The sequence below is a fragment of the Delphinus delphis genome, chromosome 2, assembly GCF_949987515.2.
Source record: "Delphinus delphis chromosome 2, mDelDel1.2, whole genome shotgun sequence".
Classification (NCBI taxonomy): domain Eukaryota; kingdom Metazoa; phylum Chordata; class Mammalia; order Artiodactyla; family Delphinidae; genus Delphinus; species Delphinus delphis.
In genome coordinates, this window is record NC_082684.1 from 158448171 (window position 1) to 158476000 (window position 27830).

At 38.0% G+C, this 27830-nt stretch overlaps 1 protein-coding gene across 3 annotated transcripts; it reads left to right on the forward strand.

The window, feature by feature from the left end:
* Positions 1-27766, forward strand: SEC61A2 (SEC61 translocon subunit alpha 2). 3 transcript variants are annotated; one of them, XM_060006044.1, is made up of 12 exons: positions 1-118; positions 2241-2308; positions 3396-3461; positions 10610-10688; positions 14823-14954; positions 15080-15189; positions 19336-19489; positions 20465-20625; positions 20944-21141; positions 23542-23733; positions 24203-24279; positions 26702-27766. In XM_060006044.1, exons 1-12 carry the CDS (start codon positions 112-114, stop codon positions 26886-26888), a joined length of 1431 nt encoding a protein of 476 aa, XP_059862027.1. In that variant the 5' UTR covers positions 1-111; the 3' UTR covers positions 26889-27766. The 3 variants fall into 3 exon arrangements, with proteins under 3 accessions (XP_059862027.1, XP_059862029.1, XP_059862028.1); XM_060006045.1 differs by lacking the exon at positions 10610-10688 and having other exon boundaries at positions 13-118; XM_060006046.1 differs by lacking the exons at positions 19336-19489; positions 20465-20625.
* Positions 27767-27830: the final 64 nt, after the last annotated feature.

Sequence of the window (27830 nt, forward strand, 5' to 3'; positions counted from 1 at the left end):
GCGGGGCGGGCCGGAGCGTGTCGGGAGCGGGTGCCGAGGCCCGAGCCGCGGGACCCGAGCGAAGGCCGCGCTGAGGTCGCAGGGCCCCGCCGGGCCGCTCTAGCCGCCGCCATGGGCAGTGAGTAGCGGCGGCGAGGCCTTCGCCGGGGGCGCGGGCGCCGACGGGCCGCGGGCGGTGGGGCAGGCGACCGCCCGGGAGCGCTTAGCCCGCGGGCCGGGGAGACGCGGGCTGCGCCGGGCCGCTGAGGAGGGCGCGAGCCGGGGGCCTCCGCGGAGACTCCTCCAGCCGTGCGAGGCCTCGCCCGGGCCGGCTGCGGGGTCGGGACCCGGAGGTCCGGGGTCTGCGCATCTTGGTGGGTGGCGAGGAGCGGCACACGGCGCGGAGAGGCCATTGGTTTTGGGGGCGGGGAGTTAGGGAACCAGGGGAAACCTGGACCACTTTTAATTTTTCAGGCAGGAGCTTAGGAAACTCATATTTTTAGTCCCAAATCACCGTTCTTTGGCATGTTAGTTGTGATGAATGAGGGTCCCTGACTTGTTTCATTTTTTAAAAAGTGATGCATGGCGTGTAGTTTCGGGGAGGAAAGGAGGCGATTGGTGGCATAAAGTTTTCTTTAAAATTTTCATTTCAGTCATTCTGTAGTGTGTACTGAAAACTAAACGTGTCTCAGGTTGTGTAAGCCTTAGGGACAAGGCCTTGCATAATGGGGATCTTTTGAGGGCCCCCTCCCAAACCCTCAACACCAGGAACCTTCACATCGCTGTTGGGGTGACTGTTGTATTAGTGGATTCCCGCAAACCCAAGCTGTGCACCCACTGGCCAGCTAGCTAACTAGTGGACATTTGGGGGAAGCTGGAAAGGAAGTAGAGGAGACCCTTGGTCTTGAATTAGCGGTATAATGGGTTAAATTCTGCAGCACAAGAATAGACAAGTGGCAGACAAAAAAGCATTGCTTTTTACGTAAATACTCCAACACGGATGATCTTAAGCCAAGAGATCAGGGAGGGGAGCTTGGGTGGAAGTGGGAAGGAAAAGGGGTAAAGGGGTTCTAGGAAGTTTCCCGATGTGATTGACATTGGTTTTACATTAGAGATGAACACTTTCATAATTCAGATTTGCTTTCCAGATCGTCTGAAATGGTACTTGGGTAACAAAACATCTGCCCATGAGAATTTCTGAATTCTGTCAAACATCAGTGGCTGCCATCATTTTGAGAGGTTTTATAAAAAGACAATATAGTCAGATCAACTATACTTCAATAAAATAAATTTAAAAAATATATAGTGTGGTCAGCTTTTGGCTAACTGCTGAAGTGTAATTACCCATGTCAGTTTAAAAATGATATCCTGATGTTCGTATATACAGAATCCAGTGTTTGTAAGGGAAGATGATCATGACTAATACCTAGTTGTGGCTTTTTGTGTTTCTGTACGTTATAGACGCTGGCAAAGACTGAGAGATTATCATCTTCATCCTTCAGTTCTTTGGCAGGACTTTGACTTAAGCCGTGCCAGAAGAGAGTGCCTATCTTTAAAGAACCTTGGTTTATCTTTTCAATATTATGAGTTGTCTGGGAAAACAGTACTTTCTAATGAAATGTAGTTGTCATTCTCTGGGCTGATGATTGTACATACACAAGTACTTTGAGATCCTTTTGTGGGAGAGTGACCAAGCAATGAATAGCGACTTAGTGAAATGAAGTAGAGATTGTATACAGTACTTTGAAAACCTACCTATAGAAGGTTGTTCCCTGATCTGTCTCATTTATGCATTTCAGCATTTTTCAGTCCCCAATTAAGTCAGTCCTGCAGTTACAGCCCATTTCCTGTTGTACTTTCCTTCTCTGATATGTCTTATTTCCTTCTGTAATGCATGGTCTTGTGAGTACACTGCATTTGCTCCTTTTGGTGTAGTGGTGCTCACTGAATTATTCCTTTTCTGTATATATAAAAGGGGTGGGATTCAAGCATGAGGAAGCAAAATTGTGGTACAAGGATACTTGTATTACTTTGCTTCTGCTGACCAGCCCTTAAACCCTTCGGGCTCCTTTGTCCCGTGAATTATTTCTCTTCCCTTATGTATTTGAAATGGCGAGCATTATGGTTAATTCATTTTGGGGGGTGTGGATGGGATGGATTGCCATTAAAAGAAAACATTTGTATTTGACTCTGTGAAAAGATACATCTCTTTTTAAAAACTTTGTAATAGGGACATTTATTCTTTTTTTATTTTTTAACAGTCAAATTTTTAGAAGTTATCAAACCTTTCTGTGCAGTTCTACCAGAAATTCAGAAACCTGAAAGGAAAGTAAGTATAATATTTTAGTAATATAGAGGGTAGCTAAATGACTTATTCTGTTAAACTATCTAGATTGGTTTATTTTCCCCAATGTTTTTCTGGTTGTAATTGGAAAAATATTACCTGTTCCTTCTCCTTGCAAGAGGCACAAAGTGAATAAAACTAGTGTAGACCTTTTAAATCTAGTTTATCTCATGGTTTCAAAACTGACTGTTCTTTAAGTTGTAACGTTTCCAAACCAAGTGTTTCTTTGGTCTGTGTGTTATAAGATATAGTATTCTCCTGTCCATTGTGGTCTACCGCACTAGGAATGACCCAGTCTGTTGGGTCAGTTTTGATGAGTACACTGTTGCACATAAATGGATTGCAACTGTGCAGTTAATATACCTCCCATTTCTTGATTCGTTCAGTACAAAGAAAAAAATCACAGAAATGCATTCGGAAGATATTGACCACATCTAATTGTTCTTCCATCATTGTACGCCTTTGGAACTGAGGCATTTCTATTCCAGAAATATTGTTAATCCCAAACTGGTCAGTTCCCAGACATTGCTCTTTTACTGTATGCTCAATTTCGCATGGAACTAACCAGAATAGGGACTAAAAAGAGTAAAGTAAGACTTCTGTTAAACTTACTGTTTATTTAGAAGTATATTTCTTTTTTATTGCTTTGAGGTTATAAAAATAGTTGTTCCAGTTACATGTAAGGCATCTCAAGAACTTTAGCTTTTCATATTCTATGAAACATTCACAGAATAATATTACAGGCAGTCCTAGCTTTCCACAATACAGTGTTAACTGAAATGTGTGCGTATTAGATCTGTGTCTTTTCATCCTTTTCAGTCTCAGTTAATGTGGTACAATGCCTTGAGGCCAGCCTGTATTTAAGTTGTACTTAATTCTGGAAAAAGTAAAGGAAGATGTTTGAGAAGTTTAGCTGTTTGCTTTAGCTGCTACTAACTAGGGCGAGAGTATTTTAAGAGTAAATAATAGGAGCATGTCATGATGGGGAATGCTGGTTAAGGTTTAATATGGATTTTTCTTTATATTTGCTATTTCTTGGTTTTGATTGATCATTCTTTGTTTTCTTGCACAGATCCAGTTTAGAGAGAAGGTACTATGGACTGCTATAACTCTCTTCATCTTCTTAGTATGTTGTCAGGTATGTAACCAAACATTAAACAAATGTCTGTACTGTTATTCTAAGGTCTTGGTTGGTTAGAATTTGAGAAACTTATTTTAGTTCAAATAGTAAATATACTGAATTATTTTGAGCAACATCATTTTTTAAAAATTATTTTTAATTGAACTGTAGTTGATTTACAATGTTATCTTAGTTCTAGTGTACGACAAAGTGATTCATTATACATATACATATTTTTTTTCATATTCTTTTCCATTATGGTTTATTACAGGATACTGAATATAGTTCCCTGTGCTATACAGTAGGACCTTGTTGTTTATCCATTATGTATATAATAGTTTGTATCTGCTAACCCCAACCTCCCAATCCATCCTCTCCCCCCACCCTTGGCAACCACAGGTCTGTTCTCTATATCTGTGAGTCTGTTTCTGTTTCATAAATAAGTTCATTTGTGTTATATTTTAGATTCCACATATAAGTGATATCATATGGTATTTGTCTTTCTCTTTCTGACTTACTTCACTTAGTATGATAATCTCTGTGTCCATCCATGTTGCTGCAGATGGCATCATTTCATTCTTTTTTATGGCTAGGTAATGTTCCATAGTATATATGTCTGTGTATATGTTCCTATATGTGTGTGTGTATATAATACACACACACACACACACACACACACACACACCCCACATCTTCTTTATCCATTCATCTGTCAATGGACCTTTAGATTGCTTTTGTAAATAGGAGCATCATCATTTTAATCTGAGTTGATAGTGAAAATGGTTATCTTCTACTGTGTATTTCTTTTGGTTTACTAGTGGGTTTGAACATATTTTCTTTTTTCCCCTTACTTTTCAGTTAATGATCTTTACCTATTTTTTCCTTGAGATTTTTAAAATTGATTTATGACAGGTTTTTTATTTTTATTTATTTATTTATTTATTTTGCGGTACATGGGCCTCTCACTGTTGTGGCCTCTCCTGTTGCGGAGCACAGGCTCCGGACGCGCAGGCTCAGCGGCCATGGCTCACGAGCCCAGCCGCTCTGCAGCATGTGGGATCTTCCTGGACCGGGGCACGAACCTGTGTCCCCTGCATCGGCAGGCGGACTCTCAACCACTGCGCCACCAGGGAAGCCCCTATGACAGGTTTTTATATATAAAAGTGTTAAATCTTTGACATGTATAGGGCAAATATTTTTCCACTTTGTTTGCTTTTAATCATGTTGTAAATTTATGTATTAATTAAAAAATCCCCAATAGCCAAATTCTAGAATCCTAGGGATATTCTGTGTTTATAAATTAATAAAGTTCAATGATGCTTTTTAGTAAAATTTCACAGAGATTAAGTTCATAAAATGAGGATAAAATGTGACCTGCCCATGTCACAGGGTTATTGTATTGTGAGGATTAAATTAGATAATTTAAGTAAAGTTCTTTGAGGGTTTGAAAAGTACCAATATACATATAAGAAAGTTTAAAAAAATTACATGAGGAAGGAGTAGAACAAATAAAGTCCATAATCTGGGGAAAAGCCAAATTTATTTTTTTGAAAAGTGAAACTATTTGATCATTAAAATATTTTACTATTATACTTTGTTGGAAATTCTTTAGCGTGGTCAGGGAGAGTGAACTTTTGAAAAACACAGACAAGTAGAAAAAAAGAAGAATCATCCATATTCCTACCATCTTGTTTTAACATCTTGGAAATTCCCCTCCCCTCCATTAAAAAAAAAAATCAACTTTTTAAGGGTACAATTTATGTACAGCAAAATATACTCATTTCTAAGTGTACATTTTAAAGAGTTTTGACAAATGTATGCATCTACATACCTACTATCTTAGTGGGTATAGAACATTTCTGTTATTCCAGAATGTTTCTTGTACTCTTAGTCAGTTCCCACCTCACCCCATTCTCAGGCAACCACTGATCTGCTATTTCTATAATTTGATTTGTCTTTTCTAGAATTTCATGTACATGGAGTGATACAGTGTCTAACTTCTTCATCAGCTTTTTGAGATTCATCCATGGTGTTGATTGTATCCATGTTGATTGTATCACAGTTTGTTCATCTTGTCACCTGTTGTTGGACATTCGGGTTGTTTCCACATGTTGGCTATAACAAATAAAGTTGCTATGAACGTTCCCGTACAAGGCTTTCTGTGGATATTTGTTTTCATTTCTCTTAGGTGAATACCTATGAGTAGAATTGCTAAGGTTTATGGTAAATGTATGTTCAACTTTGTGAGAAACTAACTCTTTTCCAAGTGGTCCCATCAGCCGTATAGGAGTTCTGGTTGCTCTGCATCGTTGTTTATTCTTAGTATTGTTCAGCATTCTAATATTAGCCATTCTAATGGATGAGGTTTTTTTTCATTTTTATTGTAATTGAAGTATAGTTGATTTATAATATTGTGTTAGTTTCAGGTGTACAGCAAAGTGATTCAGTTATATATATATATTTTTTTCAGATTATTTTCCATTATAGGTTATTATAAGATATTGAATATACCTTCCTGTGCTAAACAGTAAATCCTTGTTGCTTATCTATTTTATGTATAGCAGTTTGTATCTGTTAATCCTGTACTTCTAATTTATCCCTCCCCCATCTTTCTTTCCCCTTTGGTAACCATAAAGTTTATTTTCTATGTCAGTCTGTTTCTGTTTTGTTTATAGATTCATTTATGTTATTTTTTAGATTCCACATGTAAATGATATTTGTCTTTCCCTGACTTAATTCACTAAGTATAATATTGTCTAGGTCCATTCATGTTGCTGCAAATGGCAATATTCCATTCTTTTTTATGGCTGAATAATATTCCATTGTACACACACACACACACACACACACACACACACATATACACACACACACACACACACACACACATCTTAAACCAGTTGCCTGCTGATGGACACTTAGGTTGCTTCCGTGTTTTGGCTGTTGTAAATCATGCTGCTGTCAACATTGGGGTGCATGTATATTTTTTTTTTTTTTTTTTTTTTTTTTTTTTTTTGCGGTACGCAGGCCTCTCACTGCTGTGGCCTCTCCTGTTGTGGAGCACAGGCTCTGGACACGCAGGCCCAGCGGCCATGGCTCACGGGCCCAGCCACTCCGCGGCATGTGGGATCCTCCCAGACCGGAGCACGAACCCGTGTCCCCTGCATCGGCAGGCGGACCCCCAGCCACTGTGCCACCAGGGAAGCCCACATGTATCTTTTTGAATTAGAGTTTTCTCTGGTCATATACCTAGGAGTGAGATTGCTGGATTTTATGGTAGCTCTATTTTTAATTTTTTAAGGACCCTCCTGTTTTCCATTTCCATCAAAGTATAGGAAGGTTCTCTTTTCTCCATGGTGAGGTTTTAACTTGTATTTCCCTGGTCAATGATACTGAGCAGCTTTCTCATATGCTTATTGGGTATTTATCTTTTGTAAAGTGTTCTTTCCCCAGATATTTTGCCCATTAAAAAAAATTGCATTTTTGTCTGTTAGTGAATTATATGCATTTTAAAATATTTTCTGGATACAAGTCCTTCATCAGATATATGTATTGTGAATATTTTCTCGTAGTCTATGGCTTGCCTTTTCATTTTCTTAACAAAACTTTTTGAGCAGAAGTTTTTAATTTCGATGAAGTTCATTTTATCTTTCTCTTTGATTGCTCATGGTTTTTGTTTCCTATCTAAGAAATGTTTGCCTATTTTAAGGTTGTGAAGATTTTCTCCTGTATTCTTCTAAATATTTTACAGTTTTAGCTTGTATGTTTTGGTCTATGATCTATTCCAAGTTAATTTTTGTGTATGGCGTGAGGTAAGGTTAGGGTTCATTTTTTTCTATATGCATAACCAATTGTTGAAAAGGCTCTCCTTTCTCCATTGAATTACTTTGGCATCTTTGTTGAAAATCAGTTAGCCATATAAGCATGGATCTATTTTTGTACTCTCAGTTCTGTTCCATTGATCATATTCCATCGTTATGGTAAACCATAACTCTTTTGATTAATGTAGCTTTAAACTGAGTCCTGTAATTAGGTTGTAAAAGTCATCCAACTTTGTTCTTTCTTTTCAAAATGATTTTGTCTATTCTAGGTCACTCATATTTCCATCTGAATTTTAGAATCAGCTTGTCATTTTCTTTAAGAAAGTCTCCTGGCATTACGATTTTTATTGCTTTGAATATATAGGTCAATTTAGAGAGCATTACCATCTTAATATTGAATCTTCTAATCCAAGGGTCTGCAAACATTTTTTTTGTAAAGGGCCAGATAGTAAATATTTGCAGCTGGAACCCAAGAAAACCCAAGAAGAAGAAAACATAACTTGAGTTACATTTCTTAAAGTGTGACATTTCTCATGACTGTTTCATGCCATAAATTAATTTATGCATTTTATGTTACCTCATTATTTTTTTTCTGTAATGTGTTTACATGGTTGTCAAGCTGTACATTTTTTGTGTGTGTGTGGTACGCGGGCCTCTCACTGCTGTGGCCTCTCCCGTTGTGGAGCACAGCCTCCGGACGCGCAGGCCCAGCGGCCATGGCTCACAGGCCCAGCCGCTCCGCGGCCTGTGGGATCTTCCCAGACCAGGGCACGAACCCGTGTCCCCTGCAGCGGCAGGTGGACTCTCAACCACTGCGCCACCAGAGAAGCCCAAGCTGTACCTTTTTGTCTTTTTCACGCTTAGGCAGTTTGGCCCAGGGCTGGTGATTTCTTGCTTCTCTTTCCACTGAATCTCAAACAGAGAGAGCCACAGTTTTCCCCTCCTAGCCACAGTTGAAGGGTTTGGGGTCTCGTGTTCTCCATAGTGTTTTTTTAGCTTGAGGGACTGGTGGGAGGTGAGATCAACTGAGAGAAGTGCCATAAATGCCACCTGGGCTCTGCTCTCTTGCTAGACTTTTGTTACGTGTCTTGTGAGGGTCCTCACCACCTGACTGAGGAGGGCTTTATTCCATTACTGACCTCAGATCGCTCCCCAGTTCCTGACTCAGTGTAGCCCTGTAATTGTCAGTTGCACCAGAGAGAGCCCCGTTCCTGGCTTCTCTCATCCATTTCCTCTCAGCTGCCAAAGGAGGCAGGAGAGATGAGGATATCTGTGCAGCCCGCTCTTCTCCAGGTTTGGAGTGTTGTGGGAATTCTGTGCCCTTCCCTTTGTGATGGTTGGAGCAGTTTCATGCTGAGTCCCTATTCCTCGATTGTTGTTTTCTCCCCGCCTATGACCATCAAGTTTATGATTCTTTTTCTTGTTTGGCTGCTTTATAGATATTTTTCCTTTAGATTTTTAAATTCTTTTACTATTTTACATGTTTTGAAAAATGTGTTTTCTTATGTATTGGGGAGGGAAATTCTGTAACCTGATCACTCACGGCTTGCCATTTTAGCCCAGAAATATCTTGCTTGGTTTCAGTGCTCACTGCGTTTGGAGATCCCTACTACTAATTTTCTATTTGTCCATCTGATTGGTTCAGGGTTTCCATTCAAGCATGAAATGCTTGTTTCTCTGAAGTGTATACTGTATTTTGTGAAGTTGAAACTGATTATTTTATGTAATATAGGGCAAAGCCTGAAAGTCTGCAACTTTGAGAGTCATAGAAAATAGCTCCTGTTGCTGCCCTTGTTGGACGTGGTCCTGTAACTATGGAATTTACTAAGAGGAGTAAAGTTAGACACTGAGTTTAATCCTGTTGACTACGGGAACGGAGGGAATACCATTACTTAGGGATGGTTGGCTGACTCTTGTTTGTTATCCCGCAAAGCATCTAATCATGGAGGTAATGGCTATCTCTACGAGACTCAATTAAGGAAGGTAATTTGATTGATTGGTCTCTCCCCCACTTAGGGAATATTGTGATATGGACTATCCTGTAGTGTTAATTGGTTTTTATTCAATAACTTCCTTTCTCCCCATCTCTCACATTAGCTGAAGAGTGTTTGCATCTATAGGGTGCACACAAAATATTGTGCTTCTTGCTTCTGCTAACCCAGCTAATATATTCAGATGTCCAAAGAGGTTTAGGTTGACCAGATGACCTGTTTAAAATTGCTGGCAGCATCTTTTGGAACTTTTTTTTTTTAAATCAACTTCATATAGGGAAGGTTTATGAAATTGGAAGTGTATTTTTCTCCTACATGGTGAGGGAGGGGGTATGGCCAAGTGCTGTGTTCTGAACATGGGTCGTATAATAGGAAGCATTCTGAAGTTAAGGTTTGTTTTTTTTTTTCTGATTAAAAAGTAATATGTGTTCATTATAGAAAATATGATAAATGCTGAAAAGAATATAGAAGAAAAAAACAACAGTAATCCCACCGCCTGTGAATAATCACTGTTCAAGATTAAAAAAAATTTACACCTAGTTTTTTCTTCTATGCATATTTTTACAGTGTTGATCTTTTACTTTATTTATACAGTTTCATACCATTCTTTTTATACTAGGTTTCCTCAACAATGGCACTGAAGTTTAGGCTGGATAATGCTTTGCGGTGGGGGACTGTCCCATAAATTGTAGGATGTTCAGCGTCTCTGACCTCTACCCACTAATGCCAGTAGCACCCCCCTCAAGTTGGGACAACCAAAAGTGTTTTCCTATATTGCCAGATGTCCCCTGGGGGGGCAAAGTTGCCCCAGCTTGAGAACCATTGTTTTATACTTAATATTACAACATAAGCACATCCTCATACTGTTACAAGCTTCATAGTATAATTTTTAATGGCTGCATAGTATTCTACTGTATATCTCGTCTTCAGTCTTACATTTGGAGTATGGCCGTGGCTGTCACTAGTACCCATAGCTTTCCAAGATTATTCTGTGACGTGGTAGATATATCCTGTACTGATAGGAGCATTTTCTTTAATTGCAAAAACATAAAATTTACCAACTTAACCATTTTTAAGTGTGCAGTTCAGTAGTGTTACATATATTCACATTGTTGTGTAACATATCTCCATACTGATAGGAATATTTACTAGTGAAATGTTGTAAGTAATGATTCCCATTGTTTTTATTTTCATTAAAGAACTTTACTTTTAAAGTATGCTTGTTTTGTTATTGAACATGAGAAGTAGTGGGTTTTTTTTAAGTATTGCAAATATTAAGTGAATGCATTATAAATTAAGTTCAAACTTAATTTATATAATACATTTTTATAAAATATTTTATGTAATCTTATAGATACCACTATTTGGAATCATGTCATCAGATTCTGCAGATCCTTTCTACTGGATGAGAGTTATTCTTGCATCCAACAGAGGTATATGCTGCTTTTCTTTTGCCTCCATTCTAGTACTGACATCAAATAGATGTGAAAATGTGGAAACAACTATTTTTTGATGTCTATGGGGAGGGGCAGTATATGGTAAAAGAAACTCATTGCCTAGGAGAAGAGACAAACATAAAGATAATTACAAACCTGTGTATTTATTGTAATAATAGAAGTATGTACAGAGTATAGAGTTACGACAGAATGGAGTGATTAGCATTGTCTAGAGCTTTGGTTCTCCATCTTTTTGTGGGTCATGTTTCCTTTGAGAATCTAATTAAATTTATCTGTACTCTCCCTAGAAAAATGCATGTACATTCACACGTGCAGATTTTTCATAAAATCTCAGGAGATTTCCTGGACTCTCTGAAGTGTATTCTTGAGTTTCTCATGGGACTGAAAGACTGATCTGTGGTGCCAGGGAGGAGATGATGCTGGGAGAGCATTTGGGTTGGAATTCAGCCTGTGGACTGTCGGGAGAGGGAAGCCTGAGTCACAGCACACATGCATGAGGACACGGGGTGCAGGCTGGGGATTCGGGTGGGGGATGCTGATCAGTGAGGCTGAGAGATAGGGAGGGCCTGGATCAGGAGGGGCTTTTGGGGTGGGTTTTTTTCTACATCAAAAAAGTAACATTTGTTTGTTATAAAAAAAATGCACCAACATTTCAGATTTGTATAAAGCTGAAAATGAAGGTCTCGCTTCTCAGGGGTAACTCCTGGGAAGACAACAGATTGGTGAATAACCGTCTAGACCTTTTATCTGAATATATATTCATATATATGAATTTATATACTTTTTTTAAAAACTGAAAAATAAGATCTACTATATAACTATTCTGCTACTTGGTGTGTTTACTTAATATCTTGGATGACCTATTTTACTGAATGGCCATATACTATTCCATTATATGGATGTGCCACGATTTCTTTAATCATTCATTCAGGTATTTATTGAGTTCTTCCTATGAGTGGAGCTTTGTGCTAGGTGCTGAGATTAGAGCAGTGATCAAGACAGTGATGCTGTTGTCGTGGAGTTTATGTTACTCTATTTGGGGAGGTAGACTCTACATGAACTGTATCTTGGGAGGGGGAAGGGACATTTGAGCAGAGACCTGCAGGACGTGAGAGAAGGCCGTGTGAAGATCTGGGGGAGGAACCTTCCCCCAGGGAATAGCAAGTGCAAAGGCCCTGAGGTGCGAGTATGCTTAATGTGTTCCAAGAACAATGAGGAGGATGGTGTGATTGGAAGAAAAAAGGAAAGGGGAAACGTGGTAGGACATGATGCTGCAGATGAATCCAAGAGCCAGATTATGAGGCTTGTAGACAGTAAGGAGTGTGTTTTAGGTATGACCCCAAGGCCTGTAGGATCTGTCATGCATGTAGTTTTTTTCCCAATTTTATATCATTATAATCAATGCTACCATGACTACTATCATACTCTTCTGTAAGTTTTTAATAGAATGAATTTCTAGAAGTTTAACTGCTTGTTTACAAGGAATGTACACTTAAATTTTTGATAGATATTGTTAAATTGTCTTTCAAAAGCTTTGAATTATTTTATACACTCTGCTATGGTGTATGAGAATGACCATTTCGCTTCCAATAGTGGATAATATTTGTCCTTTAGTCTTTGTGTTAGACAAGTAAAAATTGGTATCTGGTATTTAATTTGTATTTCTTTATGTGTTGGTGAGCTTGAACATCATCTTATATTTTTATTGAATATTTCTATTTCTTCTATGAGTGGACTTGTTATAAGTCATAGGAAATTACTGACTGGTTTAAACACAAAAATGGAATTTACTGGAAGGATACTAGTCATTTTTTGGAACCCAAAGAGGAGGTAGAACAACTAAGCCTTGTGGAGAGAGAACCAGCTTTCAGACCTCAGCAGCAGGGGCAGGGAACCTTGTCTTTGTGATCTAGCTTCAACAACTCCTGGGTTCTTCAGTTCTCAGTTCAGAATTAGAAATTACCAGGATTTCCACCAGACCCAGCCAGCTTTGGTTACAGTTTCAGGGTTACATAGTACAGATTTGGGTGCTGGGGTTTCCTCTTATGTTGTTGGTATTTTCCTGAGAAAAGAGCATTATTGGGAGTGGCCATGCCATTTATCTTTTTTATTTTTCTATTTTTTTTGCGGGGGGGGCCTATATTCCCTGTGTTGTACAACACACCCTTGAGGCTGTCTTATACCCAGTAGTTTTAACCTCCCACTCCCCACCCTATATTGCCCCCGCCCACCGCCACTGGTAACCTCTAGTTTGTTCTCTGTATCCGTGAGCCCGCTTCTTTTCTCGTTATATTCACTAGTTTGTTGTATTTTTTAGATTGCACTTATAAGTGATATCATATAGTATTTGTCTTTCTCTGACTTATTCACTGCTGTTTGTTCATTTTAAAATTCATTTGTAAGAATTCTTTGCCCTTTAGACATACGAGCTCTTTGTTACTTGTGTTCATTTTTCTTTTAACTATTACCCTGTCTTTTGCCACATGGAGGTTTCACAGTTGTATCTAATCATATCGTCCATTTTTTGCTTGTGGCCTTTATGTATTTTGTTATAGAAAGGCTTAGAGAGGCTTTTTCTTTTGCAAGATTATAAGCATACTCACTTCTGGTACTTTTGTATTTTGTCTTTTATGGTTATATTTTCTAAATCTGTGGCCTTTATTTTAATGTAAGTCATGAGATAAGGAATCTAGGCTTAATTTTCTATATTGGCCAGTTATTTGCCAAGGTCCATTTATCCTTCTTTTCCCTATTGAGTGGAAGTGCCATATTTCCTAAATGAAATGTTCATTAAAGCTTGACTGGATTAATTTTTGGACTAGATCCATTTGACAGTTTTAAATTTTGGTGATTTAATATAAAAAGAAATCTCCCTACCTGCCTACTAGCTTTAATGATAAAACATATTTTTATCTTTTCCCATTGAGGAAGTATCTGAGAAAACATGAAGAATCCATTTAAGATGCCATATTTTTTAAAAATTTATTTTATTCAAGTATAGTTGATTTACAGTGTTGTGATAATTTCCGCTGTACAGCAAAGTGATTCAGTTATACATATATACATTCTTTTTCATATTCGTTTACATTATGGTTTATCACAGGATACTGAATATAGTTCCCTGTGCTATACAGTAGGACCTTGTTGTTTATCCATTCTCTATATAATAGTATGCATCTGCTAATCCCAAACTCCCAAACCGTCCCTCTCCCAACCCCCTCCCCCTTGGCAACCACAAGTCTGTTCTCTATGTCTGTGAGTCCGCTTCGTAGATAAGTTCATTAACAATAGAAACATGTTGATAACCAGACTAAAATAACAGGAAATGATTTTCCATTTAAATATTTAAATGAAATCAAACTGTACATGCTATTTTTGAATATTTTTCCTATCCACTATGTCATTAACATTTTTCATGCCACTCAACATTCTACAACATTGATTTTGATGACTTTCTATATAATTTTATATTTTGAATTAGAAGAGTCACAGCTATTCATTTTTGTGTGTGTGTGTGTGTATGGTACGCGGGCCTCTCACTGCTGTGGCCTCTCCCATTGCGGAGCACAGGCTCCGGACGCGCAGGCTCAGCGGCCATGGCTCACGGGCCCAGCCGCTCCGCAGCATGTGGGATCTTCCCGGACCGGGGCACAAACCCGTGTCCCCTGCATCGGCAGGCAGACTCTCAACCACTGCGCCACCAGGGAAGCCCCATAGATATTCTTAAATATCATCTTTTTATTAACTTGTTATTTAATTTTTGGGCTTTTAAAATCCTGCGTTAAAATGTTTAGTGTACATTTTAAAAATAGTGATTTGGACAGAAATCTTGGACAATTTCTTTCAAAAGATTTCTTTAACAATTTAAGTTTAGAATTCACAGAAATTTACATTTTTGTAGTATTTATAGTAATTTTGATTAATGCATTGTTGTGAGGTTGTGTTAATAAATGAGAGGGTTTTTTTTAGCAGTTAATGTTTAGAAAATGAAAATTTGCTTGTTAACATTTAACATGTATTTCATAGACATAATTAAGGACTGGGACTCTTCTAAATTAATCTGCATTGGATATCGTAAAGATTATTTACTTTTTTCCCCTTCCTTTACAGGAACGTTAATGGAATTGGGTATCTCCCCAATTGTAACATCTGGTTTGATTATGCAGTTGTTAGCTGGAGCCAAAATCATTGAAGTTGGAGATACACCCAAAGATAGAGCCCTATTCAATGGAGCCCAGAAACGTGAGCATCAGTACAATTAATAAAGAGCCTTTTCCAAATTTGAGAATTTTGTGGCAAAGATGTTTTTCTAGTCTTTTTTGTCTTTGGTTATAAGCATGTACTCCTTTTCCCCCAATTTTTGTCAGTATTTGGTATGATCATTACCATTGGGCAAGCCATTGTGTATGTCATGACGGGCATGTATGGGGATCCCGCTGAAATGGGTGCTGGAATCTGTCTCCTTATCATCATTCAGGTAAGAAATACAATTTTTCATATGGATAACAAAAAAGTTTGTTCCTTCTTTTCTTTTGAAACAATTCTTTAGGTGATTGATATACTCATTTTCTTACTTTATTGAAGTGACATGTATAAGTTGTTTCGATGTTAAAAATTAAAATAGCCCCGTAGATGTCTAATAATTATGGATCAATCAACTGTATTTCACTGATTCTAAGATGCACATTTTTCACATTTTGATGTCTCTGAAATCAGGATGTTTTCTTAGAGTTGATGCAGTCACACGTGCGGTCAGCCAGGTGGCGGTCGTGATGGTAGGCATTGCCTGCATGTGTACGTCAACTTGGTCAAAGCTGTTTATATCGTCCTTATATCACTTGGTTATATGCATTGTTGATAAAACATGTCGTTGAGTTTAACTGCTGTTTAAAATGTCTTCCAACAGTCTGCTGTGATTTGTTATTGAAATGAAGAGTTATTGTGTATAAACAGAGGCACAGAAAGAGCAAGTTAGATGATAAACATCTATGTCTAAGTCTAAACTTTTTTTTAAGTAGAAAATAAAAAATTCTTTGTAATAGGTTATTGTGTCATAGTTTAATTGAAGTATTTTTTTCTTTCTTAATGACACACATAATAGTGTTACAAATAATAGTATCTTACAGTAAGTGAAATACCATATAAACACACATGTATATCCTATGGATTTTTTAAATGGATATTTTGGAATGGAATTTTTGAAGGCCAACGTGATTTTCCCTCTACTAAGTATCTTAAAATGTGTAAAGTTTGGAAGATATTTCTCTAATGTAGTCATTAAAAATCCTTTAGAGAAGTTACCCAGGAATGGACTGTACTTAAGTTATATAATAGTTATTTACTGGATTTTGAAAAGAAGCTTGCTTAAGTTAAACACTAAACGTCTAGAGTCCTGGTTATCTTGGAGATGCCTCTTGTTCACTCTACGAAATTAGGATTAATTTAGGAAAAAAATTTTTTAATGGTCAAAAGGATCAAAGTCAGAAAAATAGTTTAAAATAAAACTAAAACACCAGTTTATTAGTATATATATACATTGAGAAATACAACCATTTCGGATTGGCATGCTTGACCATCTTTTTTTTTTATAGGAAATCTTATATAGGAAACAAATCATAGTAAGAAGATTGTTTAGTGAGTATGATTCAGAACAAGGAGAATGGGATTGTTGAGGTGTTTATTGGGCATCATTAACACATATCACATATCACAGGGTTTTTCTAATGAAATGGAAATATTTCATCTTTTAACCAGGGGAGGAATCTTTAATGGACTATTAAGTAGTTTTCTGAGCCCCAATGAGTTCCCATTTGGTATAAGGTACACTTCTTTAAAGGATAACTTTGTCATTATTTCTCCATTTAAAAAACACCTTGGGACTTCCCTGGTGGTCCAGTGGTTAAGACTCCGTGCTTCCACTGCAGGGGACACGGGTTCGATCCCTGGTCAGGGAAGTTTCACAGGCCGCATAGTGTGGCCAAAAAGAAAAAGTAAGAAAATTAAAAAAAAAACAAAAACACCTTGACTGGCAAATTTACAACCCCGGGGAATTAGAGGAAGAAGAGTTGCAATGGATGGGAAAGAAGATCCTCTGAAAACTGGTTTTAGTATCTTTCAGTTCTTTGACATGAGGATACTGATACACCAATTTTTGCCTTATTTTGTTTCTTTACAGCATTTGCTTTGTGACCCATAGTTAGAATAACCCTGCTTTCTAAAAGACACTCAAAATTGGCATCTTGCTCTAAGAACATTATGCATCAGTAAAATTTTTCTAGTATTTTAGTAAGGGTGTATTTATATTCTTAAGGAACCTCAGCTGACCAGTTCTGGGTTAGTTAGTGAAAGTATTGACTTCTTATGAAGTCAGTTATGAATTTGAATTGATAAAAAATGGAGTTAAGCTATTGTAATTTTTTTTCCATACCAGAAATCAAGGAATAGTTAAATTCCTGGAACGGAACAAGTGAAGTGGGTATATACTAAGTTGTTTACATAAATTCTGGTGCACAAATATTTGTCTTGTGGTTAATCCTTCTAGTGTTAATGTATAGAGAAATTTTTCACATTTGATCATAGGTGGGTAGTGACCCATTGCATCTTTTTAAGGCTTTGCTAACATTGAAAATGTGTAGATTTGCTAAAGAGATGTGATTAGGTCAGTGTGTTTCCACCTAGAGATTTTGAAAACTGTGTGCATGCTGTTATGTAAGGTATTTCTCACCTTAATTATTCTTGTTTCATTCACATGGTCAGTGTTTTTCCACTAGTGAGTTTTGGAATCTAAATAGTGGGTCTTGATTAAAATTTTAAAAAAGAGTAGAGAGAGTATCAGTGTGCATGGCACATAGTAGAGGTAAGTATTATTTTGTCAAACTGAGTTGTGTGTGTGTGCGTGCACGCATGAGCAAGGTTGAAATGTTTAAGTGTTATTTTTATACATACTTTAGAGATTCATATGTATTGAACATTCTAGAAGGCATGCAATTAATATTCAGTTTTTTTATCAACTGTTCTAGTCAATGAGATGCTGTCAGTTTCTGATTTCTCATTCCCTGCATAGGCATGCATGCTTTTTACCATCTCTTATTCCTTTAGTTATAGAAACCATTTCTCATTTAGGTTTCTCTGTAATTCCTTTGTCCAGTTAGAGAAGCACGAGTTTGATTTTCACCAGATATAAATGAATCACCCTCTAGTCTGATGGACATTGGTGTGAACAGGGGTTTGGAGAATTATCGTTGTTTCAGAGCTGCCTGTGTGACCTTGGACAGGTCATTTAATTAGAAGTCCATGAAAACACTGGTTGGCTGATGGTTTGTGGACAGCTATCATGCCCTGTAGAGGGTGGGCTTCTGTATTTCTGATGGGGAGTATGTACTTGTTACATAACTGTGGTCAAAATAAAATCTCAGTAGTTAAGTCCTAACTTGTCTTTTATCTTGTCAAATTGGTAAAGTTGGTTTTCAAACAGTAAAGAATTTGTGAGCTCTCTTAGGAGTTTTGAGAATTTTACCTTTTTTACAGTCCATTGAAATTCAAATTTAAAGATTGTAAACAGACAAGTTAGGCTCTGTACAGCCATTGAAATGACAGTTAAGGAAAAGAAAAAACACGGTAAGGTAAGCATGCTTCAAATAGTGTACTGTAGTTTTCTCTTCTTAACAGGGATATTGGGTGAACTGAGTAAGGAACGAGGGTGGGAGGCTTCAGAGCTGGGAGGAATGGAAGGAGCATCTCATGTCTGTAGGAGGGTGTCTTTGAAGTGGGGACAGGTGTGAGATTGGGGGCCTAGAAGCACATTTTCTTCCCCCCTTGATTAGGTTACTGAAGTGTGGGGAAGGAGTCACATGACCAAAGAGGTCACTTGTAAAGCTATGGATTATTTCTAATTGATACATACTTTTATTGATGTTTTCTCCAAGAGGAAAATTAAGAATTTTCAATTTCACATAAAGTTAGTATGCTTTCTTTTTTAAAAAAAAAAATCATGAACTTAAGAACCTGGTGAACCCTTAATTGTTTTCAGATTTATATTCAGTTTTTGTCACTGTATGTATTGAATGCATTTTTACATTGTTATAATCTGTGTACATATTTGTGCTCTACTTTTTGACTTATTCTATTGTATATTTTATATATAATACACATATATAAAATCTATAATACTTAAAAATGTATCTGCATAGTTCACATGCTTTTCCTTTAATGGCCTATAAAATTGCATCTTGTTACTGTGTCATAATTCATTTGGTCTTTTACTTACTTGAAGCTATTTGGAATGCTTTTCAGTTTCTTGCTGTCATAAATGCTACAACTTTGTGAACATTTTTGTTTTAGGGTGCTTTTCAATAGGTCTTATTTAAACATTATAAGAGAAATATAAATATACTTTAAAAGTCAAAGTGTCTGCTTTATAATGTAACATTTCCAGTCCTCTCATTTTCAGAATTGGCTTCTGATGAAACTAAATCGGGTTAGATGCAGGGTGTCATAATAGTGATACTGCATCGACTATGTTTTAGTGTTGAAAATGCCTGTACTTTGAAAGTAGTCAGTGGTGTTCACTGCCCCTTTCTGAGTTTATTCTTGCTTCAGCTTACTTGCATTTCTTTCCCCACAGTTGTTTGTTGCTGGTTTGATTGTGCTGCTGTTAGATGAGCTGCTACAGAAGGGTTACGGCTTGGGGTCTGGGATTTCCCTCTTTATTGCCACCAACATCTGTGAAACCATTGTCTGGAAGGCCTTTAGTCCCACTACCATTAACACTGGCAGAGGTACAACGCACAGGGACGCAACTGCACGGGTTTGGCCGGGTGTGTGCTGAGAGGAGCACGAGGTGGTGGAGCGGGACTGCCGACAGACGCCCTGGTTTGCTGTCCCAGGCGACGGCGGATGTCAGGTGTTCCAAAGCTGATAAGCAGAGATTGGTGGAGTATGAACTGTTGCTTCAGAAAGAATAGTATCTAAAATTTAGCCTCTGCTCATTTAAAATTTCAGTGGTTGCAAACATTTAAAAAATTTTATTTGCCTAAGCCATTGTTGCAGAAGTCATTGATTTTGACTGATTTCAGCATTCCTCGAGGGATAAAAAGGTAGTGGATTTCAGATTAAAAAAACATCATTTATTGCATCATCAGGGAGTACTAGTACTTTTGCTGCTGTTCTCCTTGGCTTTGTAATAGCACCTAAATTATGAAATATTTCATTGTGTTTCCCCTTACCCATCTCCACTTCTCTCAAATGCCATCCAAGATTTGTAATGGTTAACATCTAACCTGGTCCCAGCCTTAAGAAAATAGCGGTGATGGTTTATTAATATACTTAGTAAAATGAATTAAAGGCAAGCTTGGTAGAGTAATGTCTGTCTTTCAACTCTGACATCTTTATTCTGCTTTGCTGCTTCTTTTCCCCATCTCCCCCCACCCCACCTCTGAATGTTCTTTTCCCTTCCCTAAAGTAAAGGTGAGGCAAATCATTATGAACTAAATATTTGCTTTGGTTTATTCTACTTTGTTTTCATCAAGAATAGTCTCTTGAGAAAACTTAAGATTTATGAAAAAAAAGACATATTTGCCTCAATGATGTAAATATTTTTTAGAAGCTCCACACATGGCTGTATCATAAACATAGATGAATTATCTGGACTCATATTTTCTGCCTTGTACTGGAGCTTCAAGGTTATTTGTTTTTGACTTTTGGGACAACTTTGGGTAATGAAGCTACAGCCGATTTCTATCTTGATTTATCAGGTACCGAGTTTGAGGGTGCAGTCATAGCTCTCTTTCATTTACTGGCCACCAGGACAGACAAAGTTCGAGCTCTAAGGGAGGCTTTCTATCGTCAGAATTTACCCAATCTCATGAACCTCATTGCTACAGTTTTCGTGTTTGCTGTTGTTATATATTTTCAGGTAAGTATACTTTCTTCGCTGAAGTTAAGTGGAGTGTGGATTTTTATTTTGCTCTTAAAGAGGAGAATACCATTTGAAATGTTAGCAGCTAAGTCAGTGTTTCAAAATCTAGTTAGGCAAATAATTCCATCGTTTAGACTCTGAGGTGCAAAATATTAGCAATTATGAAGTAGAAAAGGATTTCTATTTCTGTGTGTCTCTGTGGAAGGGAAAGTTTGTTAGCATTGTCTTTGCAAAGTCCCTCCTGTGACTGTTTGCCTCGTCTGGAGTCGTGGTACGTGCAGCCCCTCCGCCTCACTCCTAAGCTTCCTTTTTCAGGGATTTCGTGTGGACCTGCCCATTAAGTCGGCCCGGTACCGAGGGCAGTACAGCAGCTACCCCATCAAGCTCTTCTACACCTCCAACATCCCCATCATCCTGCAGTCGGCCCTGGTGTCCAACCTGTATGTTATTTCCCAGATGCTGTCAGTTCGATTTAGTGGCAACTTTTTAGTAAATTTACTAGGACAGTGGGCTGTGAGTATTTCATTATTTATTCTAAGTATTCAAATTTATTGTAATTTGCATTTCATGCTTTTAACTGAAAGAGATGAGCCATAATTGAAGCAGTTGCTATATATAACACTTCCAGATTCATTTACCTGTAGCCCAGTTTATCATTTATTTGGAAGAGTTGTAAAACTGTAAGCATTGTAAAACTAAGATTGGCCGAGTACTGTACTATTTTACGTCTAGGAAGCATTTTCACATCTCGTTTGAGTGACCTTTTAGGTTAAAATCACAGTTGCTCTTATGAAAGTGATTCCCTGTTTTGTAATCTTATTCCTCTATTGTCTAGAATAATGGTTTTTTCCAAGAAGCTATCTGCTGATTGTATAGGATACCGAAATCATCCTCTCCTGCCTCCCCCGCCATTTTTCACGGCCCAAATGGCAGTAAATAAGAAAGGCACATAATAACTATATTGAAGAGAGAACAGTTGCTAGAAATGGAATCCAGTAAATTCTGCCTTCCTCTTTTAGATTTTCATCATAGCTCCTAAAGCAATCCAGCCACATTGTGATTGAGGTGTGAGTTATTGTAGGATTGAATTTTTTTTTTTTGGCTGCGTTGGGTCTTCGTTCCTGCCCACGGGATGGGCTTTCTCTAGTTGCGGCGCGCAGACTTCTCATTTTGGTGGCTTCTCTTGTTGCGGAGCCCGGGCTCTAGGCACACCGGCTTCAGTAGTTGCAGCATGTGGCTCAGTAGTTGCAGCACGTGGGCCCTAGAGCGTGCGGGCTTCAGTAGTTGCGGCGCGTGAGCTCTAGAGTGCAGGCTTAGTAGTTGTGGCACACGGGCTTAGTTGCTCCGCAGCATGTGGGATCTTCCCGGACCAGGGATCAAACTCATGTCCCATGCACTGGCAGGCAGATTCTTAACCATTGGGCCACAAGGGAAGTCCAGGATTGAATTTTGACTGGTTTAAATTTTCACCTGACCAAGGAGTGTTTTTTCCCCCTTAAAACTACAGAATTAGAGAAGAGTAAGAGCCTTTATTGTTTTCAGAATATGTAATTCTAGAATTTGTATTCCCCCAAAGAACTATTTTTTTAGTCATTCCTGAAATACGGTGCTTATTCTATGCATTTGTCTTAACGTGCTACCTTTTGTATTGTAAGTTGTAGCGACGTATCTTTCTGCATTTACTGAAGGCCATTTTTAAAATGTAAAGTTTAATAGGATGAAACAGTAATTCTTGAAAGGCAGTTGAAGGAAGTATGATTCCCTTTATCCAGAATAGTTGACCCTTGAACATGGGTTTGAGCTGTACGGGTTCATTTAGACGCAGGTTGTTTTCAGTAGTAAACACTTCAGTACTACATGGTCTGCAGCAGGTTGAATCCTGCAATGCAGAACTGCGGATACGGAGGAGCCGTGTACACGGAGGAGTAACAATAACTTATATGTGGATTTCGACTTCATGGAGGGTTGGTGCCCTAACCCCCTCGTTCAAGGGTCAGCTGGACTCCTTTTCCATTCATTTAACAGAAATTGGATTGCCTGTGGTGAGGGGAGGGACTGTCCCTCCCCTCATGAGCTAATAATCTGGCAGTCATTATTACTATGATAATTTCACAGTAATAAATGCACTGAGTGGTTGTATAGATTGTGTTGTGATCTTAATGAGATTTTTTTTTAAAGTGAGAGAGCTATTGGGAAGTTTAATTTGTCAGGGCTTTTGATTTAGAATCAGTGATTCTAGGGGCACAGTAAATGAATCATTTGGAAATTGTAAATTCAGGAACCAGACATTTTAATCATTGCATCCAAAAATTGCTTTCCCACCATCTATGCCCAGAACTTCTATTTAATATGAGCAAATACATGTTATTCCCATTTCTTTTACTATAAAAATTCTTAAATGTTTGTGTGGATTAAAAAATCCCTTTATACTTATTAAAAGACTACTCTTTACAATATACAAATCATATAAAGTTTAGGTAGTGAGTCGTTAGTCTTCTGTTAATATTTCAGTTGATTGCATTCTTAATAGCATACCTTGAAGTGAAAGAATATGTATGTACTCTTACATAGTTCAGAAAATTTCTGACTCTAAATGTTATCAGAGATCGATGTGATCTATTCCTGTCTTCAGGAAGAGAAGATTCTTCTTGTAGAAGTATTATAATTTTTTTAAAAAATTGCTCTTCTGTTAATATATTCACAATGTCTTATGTAATAGACACTCACTATATAATTTTTTTTACTCACTATATAATTTTGTAAGGGTGAAGATATCAGACACAAAAGTAAATCCTTTAAGTTACATAGAATCATTAGCTGTAGGTGCTTTGAGCTTAAAACATCATCATAATTTTTGAGGAGTTTGAAGTCACAGAAATGTGACCATTTGTGCTTTTTATTCTTGTTCTATAGGACGTCAGTGGGGGAGGACCTGCTCGTTCTTACCCAGTGGGGGGCCTTTGTTACTACCTTTCTCCTCCTGAGTCCATGGGCGCCATATTTGAGGATCCTGTCCATGTGGTTGTTTATATCATCTTCATGTTGGGATCATGTGCATTCTTTTCTAAGACATGGATAGAGGTGTCTGGTTCCTCAGCCAAAGATGTAAGTATTTGGTTTGTTTGAAAATGAAAAAAAAAATTCATAATTTTTAGGTGTCAAATGGTAATTGATACACTTAATTACTTTTGTAATTTTAAACTCAAATTCATACATTCTTAATGAGGTAATGTCATCCCCAGGGAGTTAAAAACTACAGGTAGTTCCTGGAAAGTGAAAAATTCTTAGATTTTACAATGGTTTGTGACCATCCAAAGCTCAACTCTACCCGACAAAGTCTTATTCCTTAGTATTTAATTTCTCTTTAGGGAGGTAATAATTAAGGAAAGATTGAGAAACCCTGGCTTAAGGTATGGATAATGTGGTTGTGCAGCATTGTAGCCTCAGGGAATATTATGATATGACAGTGTCTACTTCAGTCTTCCTGTATTTTCTGTGGAGAGCACTTCACACAGAACCTAGTAGTAAACAGTGAAATAGAGTTTGATTTTAAAAGTTGTTTTTCTCTTTGCAGGTAGCTAAACAGCTTAAAGAACAGCAAATGGTAATGAGAGGCCACAGGGATACCTCTATGGTTCATGAGCTTAATAGGTAAGGAAGGCCATTAGACTCAGTCTTGGATAGGAGAGAGAGAGAATGTGTTACACACACACACGTGTTCTTGGTTTTTCAATCTATCATTTGTTCTCAGATGTTATTTAAATTCATATTTGAAGCACTTTTCTTCTACTTAACACAAAAGAACCAAAATTTAACACAAAAGTGAATTGTTCTCCACATCAGAATTGACACCTAAATTATTATTTTAATTGAAATTATGTTCCCTTCACTGCTCAGCCCAGTGTTAAAATGCTGTAGGTCAGAGGTCCTCGTCTGGCTGCACTTAAAACCACCTGGGAGCTTTTAAAAAATACTGATATCCCGCCTCTAGGAATTGTGATTTATCTGGTCTGAGGTGGGTCCCAGGCATCAGTTTTTTGTTTTTGTTTTGTACGCAGGCCTCTCACTGTTGTGGCCTCTCCCATTGCGGAGCACAGGCTCCGGACGCGCAGGCTCAACGGCCATGGCTCACGGGCCTAGCTGCTCCGCGGCATGTGGGATCTTCCCAGACCGGGGCACGAACCCATGTCCCCTGCATCGGCAGGCGGACTCTCAACCACTGCGCCACCAGGGAAACCCCCGTTTTTTGTTTTTTGATAACAGTTTATTGAGATATAATTCACATATCATGTAATTTACTCATTTGAAATATACAGTTTAGTGGGGTTTTGTTTTTAGTATATTCTGAGTGTGTAATCATTACAATATAATTTTTAAAACATTTTCATCACCTGGAAAGAAACCTTGTACCTATTAGTTATTCTCCATTCCTACCCACCCTCCCACCTCCCAGCCCCAGGCTTTTTATCTAGTGTCTGTAGATTTGCCTGTTCTGGACATTTCATATAAATGGAGTTATATGTGATCCTTTGTGACTGTCTTTTTCACGTAGCATAATGTTTTTGGGGTTCATTCATTATTCGTGAATAATATTCCCTTGTATGGATGTACCATGTTTTGTCTATCCATTCATCAGTTGATGGAAATTTTGGTTGTTTCCACTTTTTGGCTGTCGTGAATAATGCTGTTGTGAACGTACTTGTTCAGGTTTTGTGTGGACATATGTTTTCATTTCTCTCAGAGTGGAACTATTGGGTTGGGTAGTAACTGTGTTGAACGTGTTGAGGAACTGCCAGACCCTTCTCCAGAGCAGCTGCCCCATTCTGCATCCAGCTGCAGTGTCTGGAGCTGCTGCACGTCCTCACCAGCACTAATTCTTGTTTTGATTTTAGCCACCTAGTAGGTATGAAGTGGTATCTCATTGTGGTTTTTCCCTTTTCATTGTGGTTTTGATTTGCGTCTCCCTGATGAGTAATGATGTTAAGCATCTTCTCATGTGTTAATTAGCCGTTCAAATATGTTCTTTGGAGAAATGTCTCTTCTTTTGCTCATTTAAAATTTCTAATTGGGTTGTCTTTTTATTACTGTTTATAAGGGTAAAAAAAATATTTTGGATGTATCTCATCAGGTAAATGATTTGCAAATATTTTGTCCCATTCTGTGGGTTGTCTTTTCACTTTCTTGATGGTGTCCTTTGATGCACAAATTTTTAATTTTGATATTCAGTTTTTCTATTTCTTCTTTGGTTTCTTTGTGCTGTTTTTGGTATTGTATCTAAGAAGCCAGGGTCACAAAGATTAATCCTCTTATGTTTAGGTCTGTGACAACTCTGAGCTCATTTTTGTTTCATGTGAGATAGGGGTCCAGATTCCTTCTTTTCCATGTGGATAGCCAAGTGTTCCAGAACCATTTGTTGAAAAGGCATTGGTATTTTAAACTTTTTATTTACAACATGGAATAGATTGCAGAGTGGTATAATGAACCCCTGCGTTCAGCTGTATCCAGCTTTAGTCGTTATCCTTCTCCCATTCTTGTTTCATCTACTGTCTTCCCCATCCATGGTCCCTCGCCCCCATCTTTTTTCCCCCTCTGGAGTATTTTAAATACAATCCCATTATTTTTAACAGTTCTCCAGGTGATATTAACATGTGGCCAAGGCTGAATTACTATTGAATAGGGTCATCCAAATCTTGTCACATAAATTTGATACTTAGAAAGCATTTTGATATTTACTCTTCATCTACGAGAGGGAGCTAAAGGTTACCCACTTACAAACAATATTAAACATTCCAATACTTAAATCACAGTTGAAGATTCTCCTCTTCTGCTGTAAAAATCATGTATTGCCTTTCTTGGCTATTAACTGGTTTCTTGAAATCAGATCATTTCTTGAGTCAGATCATTCCTTTCATCATTTTCATCAACACATAACTGTGCACAGCCCTGGACGAATCGTCAGTACTGCGGACAGTTCCCTGGCGCGTTAGTTCAATTTTCTTCTGCCTGTTACTGCTGCTTCCTGCTGCCCCTTCCTGTGGGCCTCCCCTGCCTGACTCGGGGTTTTGTCTTCCAGGTACATCCCCACGGCGGCTGCGTTTGGGGGCTTGTGCATCGGCGCCCTGTCGGTGTTGGCCGACTTCCTCGGGGCCATTGGCTCGGGCACTGGAATTCTGCTTGCAGTCACCATTATTTATCAGTATTTTGAAATATTTGTTAAGGAACAGGCTGAAGTTGGCGGGATGGGTGCTTTGTTTTTCTAAATGTTCCAGTATTTTTGTGTGTGTGAAAGGGAAAATATTTTGACTCATTGTTTTTGTCAGATAATGCTGGCTCCCCTTTTCTTCTCTCACAGTTTGTTTTCAAGTGTTGACCGTCTCATTCCTGAAATGGGCACGGAGCTAAGCCTGTGTGCAGCATTAGTACCAGCTGCCTTAACATTAAAGTTTACATTATTCATTAAAAAACCTACATGCAGTGTTGCCTGTGATGCTGGAAACCAATGTACCTGCCTTGCCATGTTCGGTTGTGACGGTGAGATGGTGACGTGGATCAGTTTTGCACACAACATTCAGGACACTCAGTATTCCCCCCACTTGTTTAAAAATAAATGCAGTTCAGATTGCCACTTTCCAGTATTTTTGAGCTTATTTAATGAGTTCTGGATCATTTATATCTAATCTATATTTTAGATATAATTACTTTTTATACTTTTTTAACTCATAGTATCCACATTCCCACCCTCCCCCATTTTATTTGTTCCTCCTCAAAGCAGCCACTTAGCCCAGATGAGCAGAATCAAGCTTTCAGAGTCAAATCTGTCACCAGAAACAACTGCTTATAATTACTCTGCCTGTTTTCCATTCCCCTTTCCTCCCAGGGACAGCACAGTCGGTGCTGTTTTACTGTATCGGCTATGCCTTGGAATTCCAACATGTCACTTGAGAATACTCTTCAAGATACTATACCCCAGTTTTTTTTTTTTTTAATCCCTAAAGCAAAGATCTAATTCTCAAGCAATGTCTGTAGTTCAGTGGGGGTGAACAATGAGTAATTCATGCTAGGAATCTGTATATGTTGTTGTACTTTATAGCAGCAACATGAGTGTAAACAGTAGACAATAAAATTTTATTTAATAAAACTTTTGGTTGTGTTGGAAAAATAAAATCTGGTATTAAATGATTTCTAAGGTTATATAGGTTCAT

Bases quoted from the DNA above. Each gene is read 5' to 3' on its own strand.
- SEC61A2 (XM_060006044.1), top strand. The intron at 10,689-14,822 runs GTATATGCTGCT...CTTCCTTTACAG, and splicing joins TATTCTTGCATCCAACAGAG to GAACGTTAATGGAATTGGGT. The intron at 20,626-20,943 runs GTAAGTATACTT...TTCCTTTTTCAG, and splicing joins CTGTTGTTATATATTTTCAG to GGATTTCGTGTGGACCTGCC.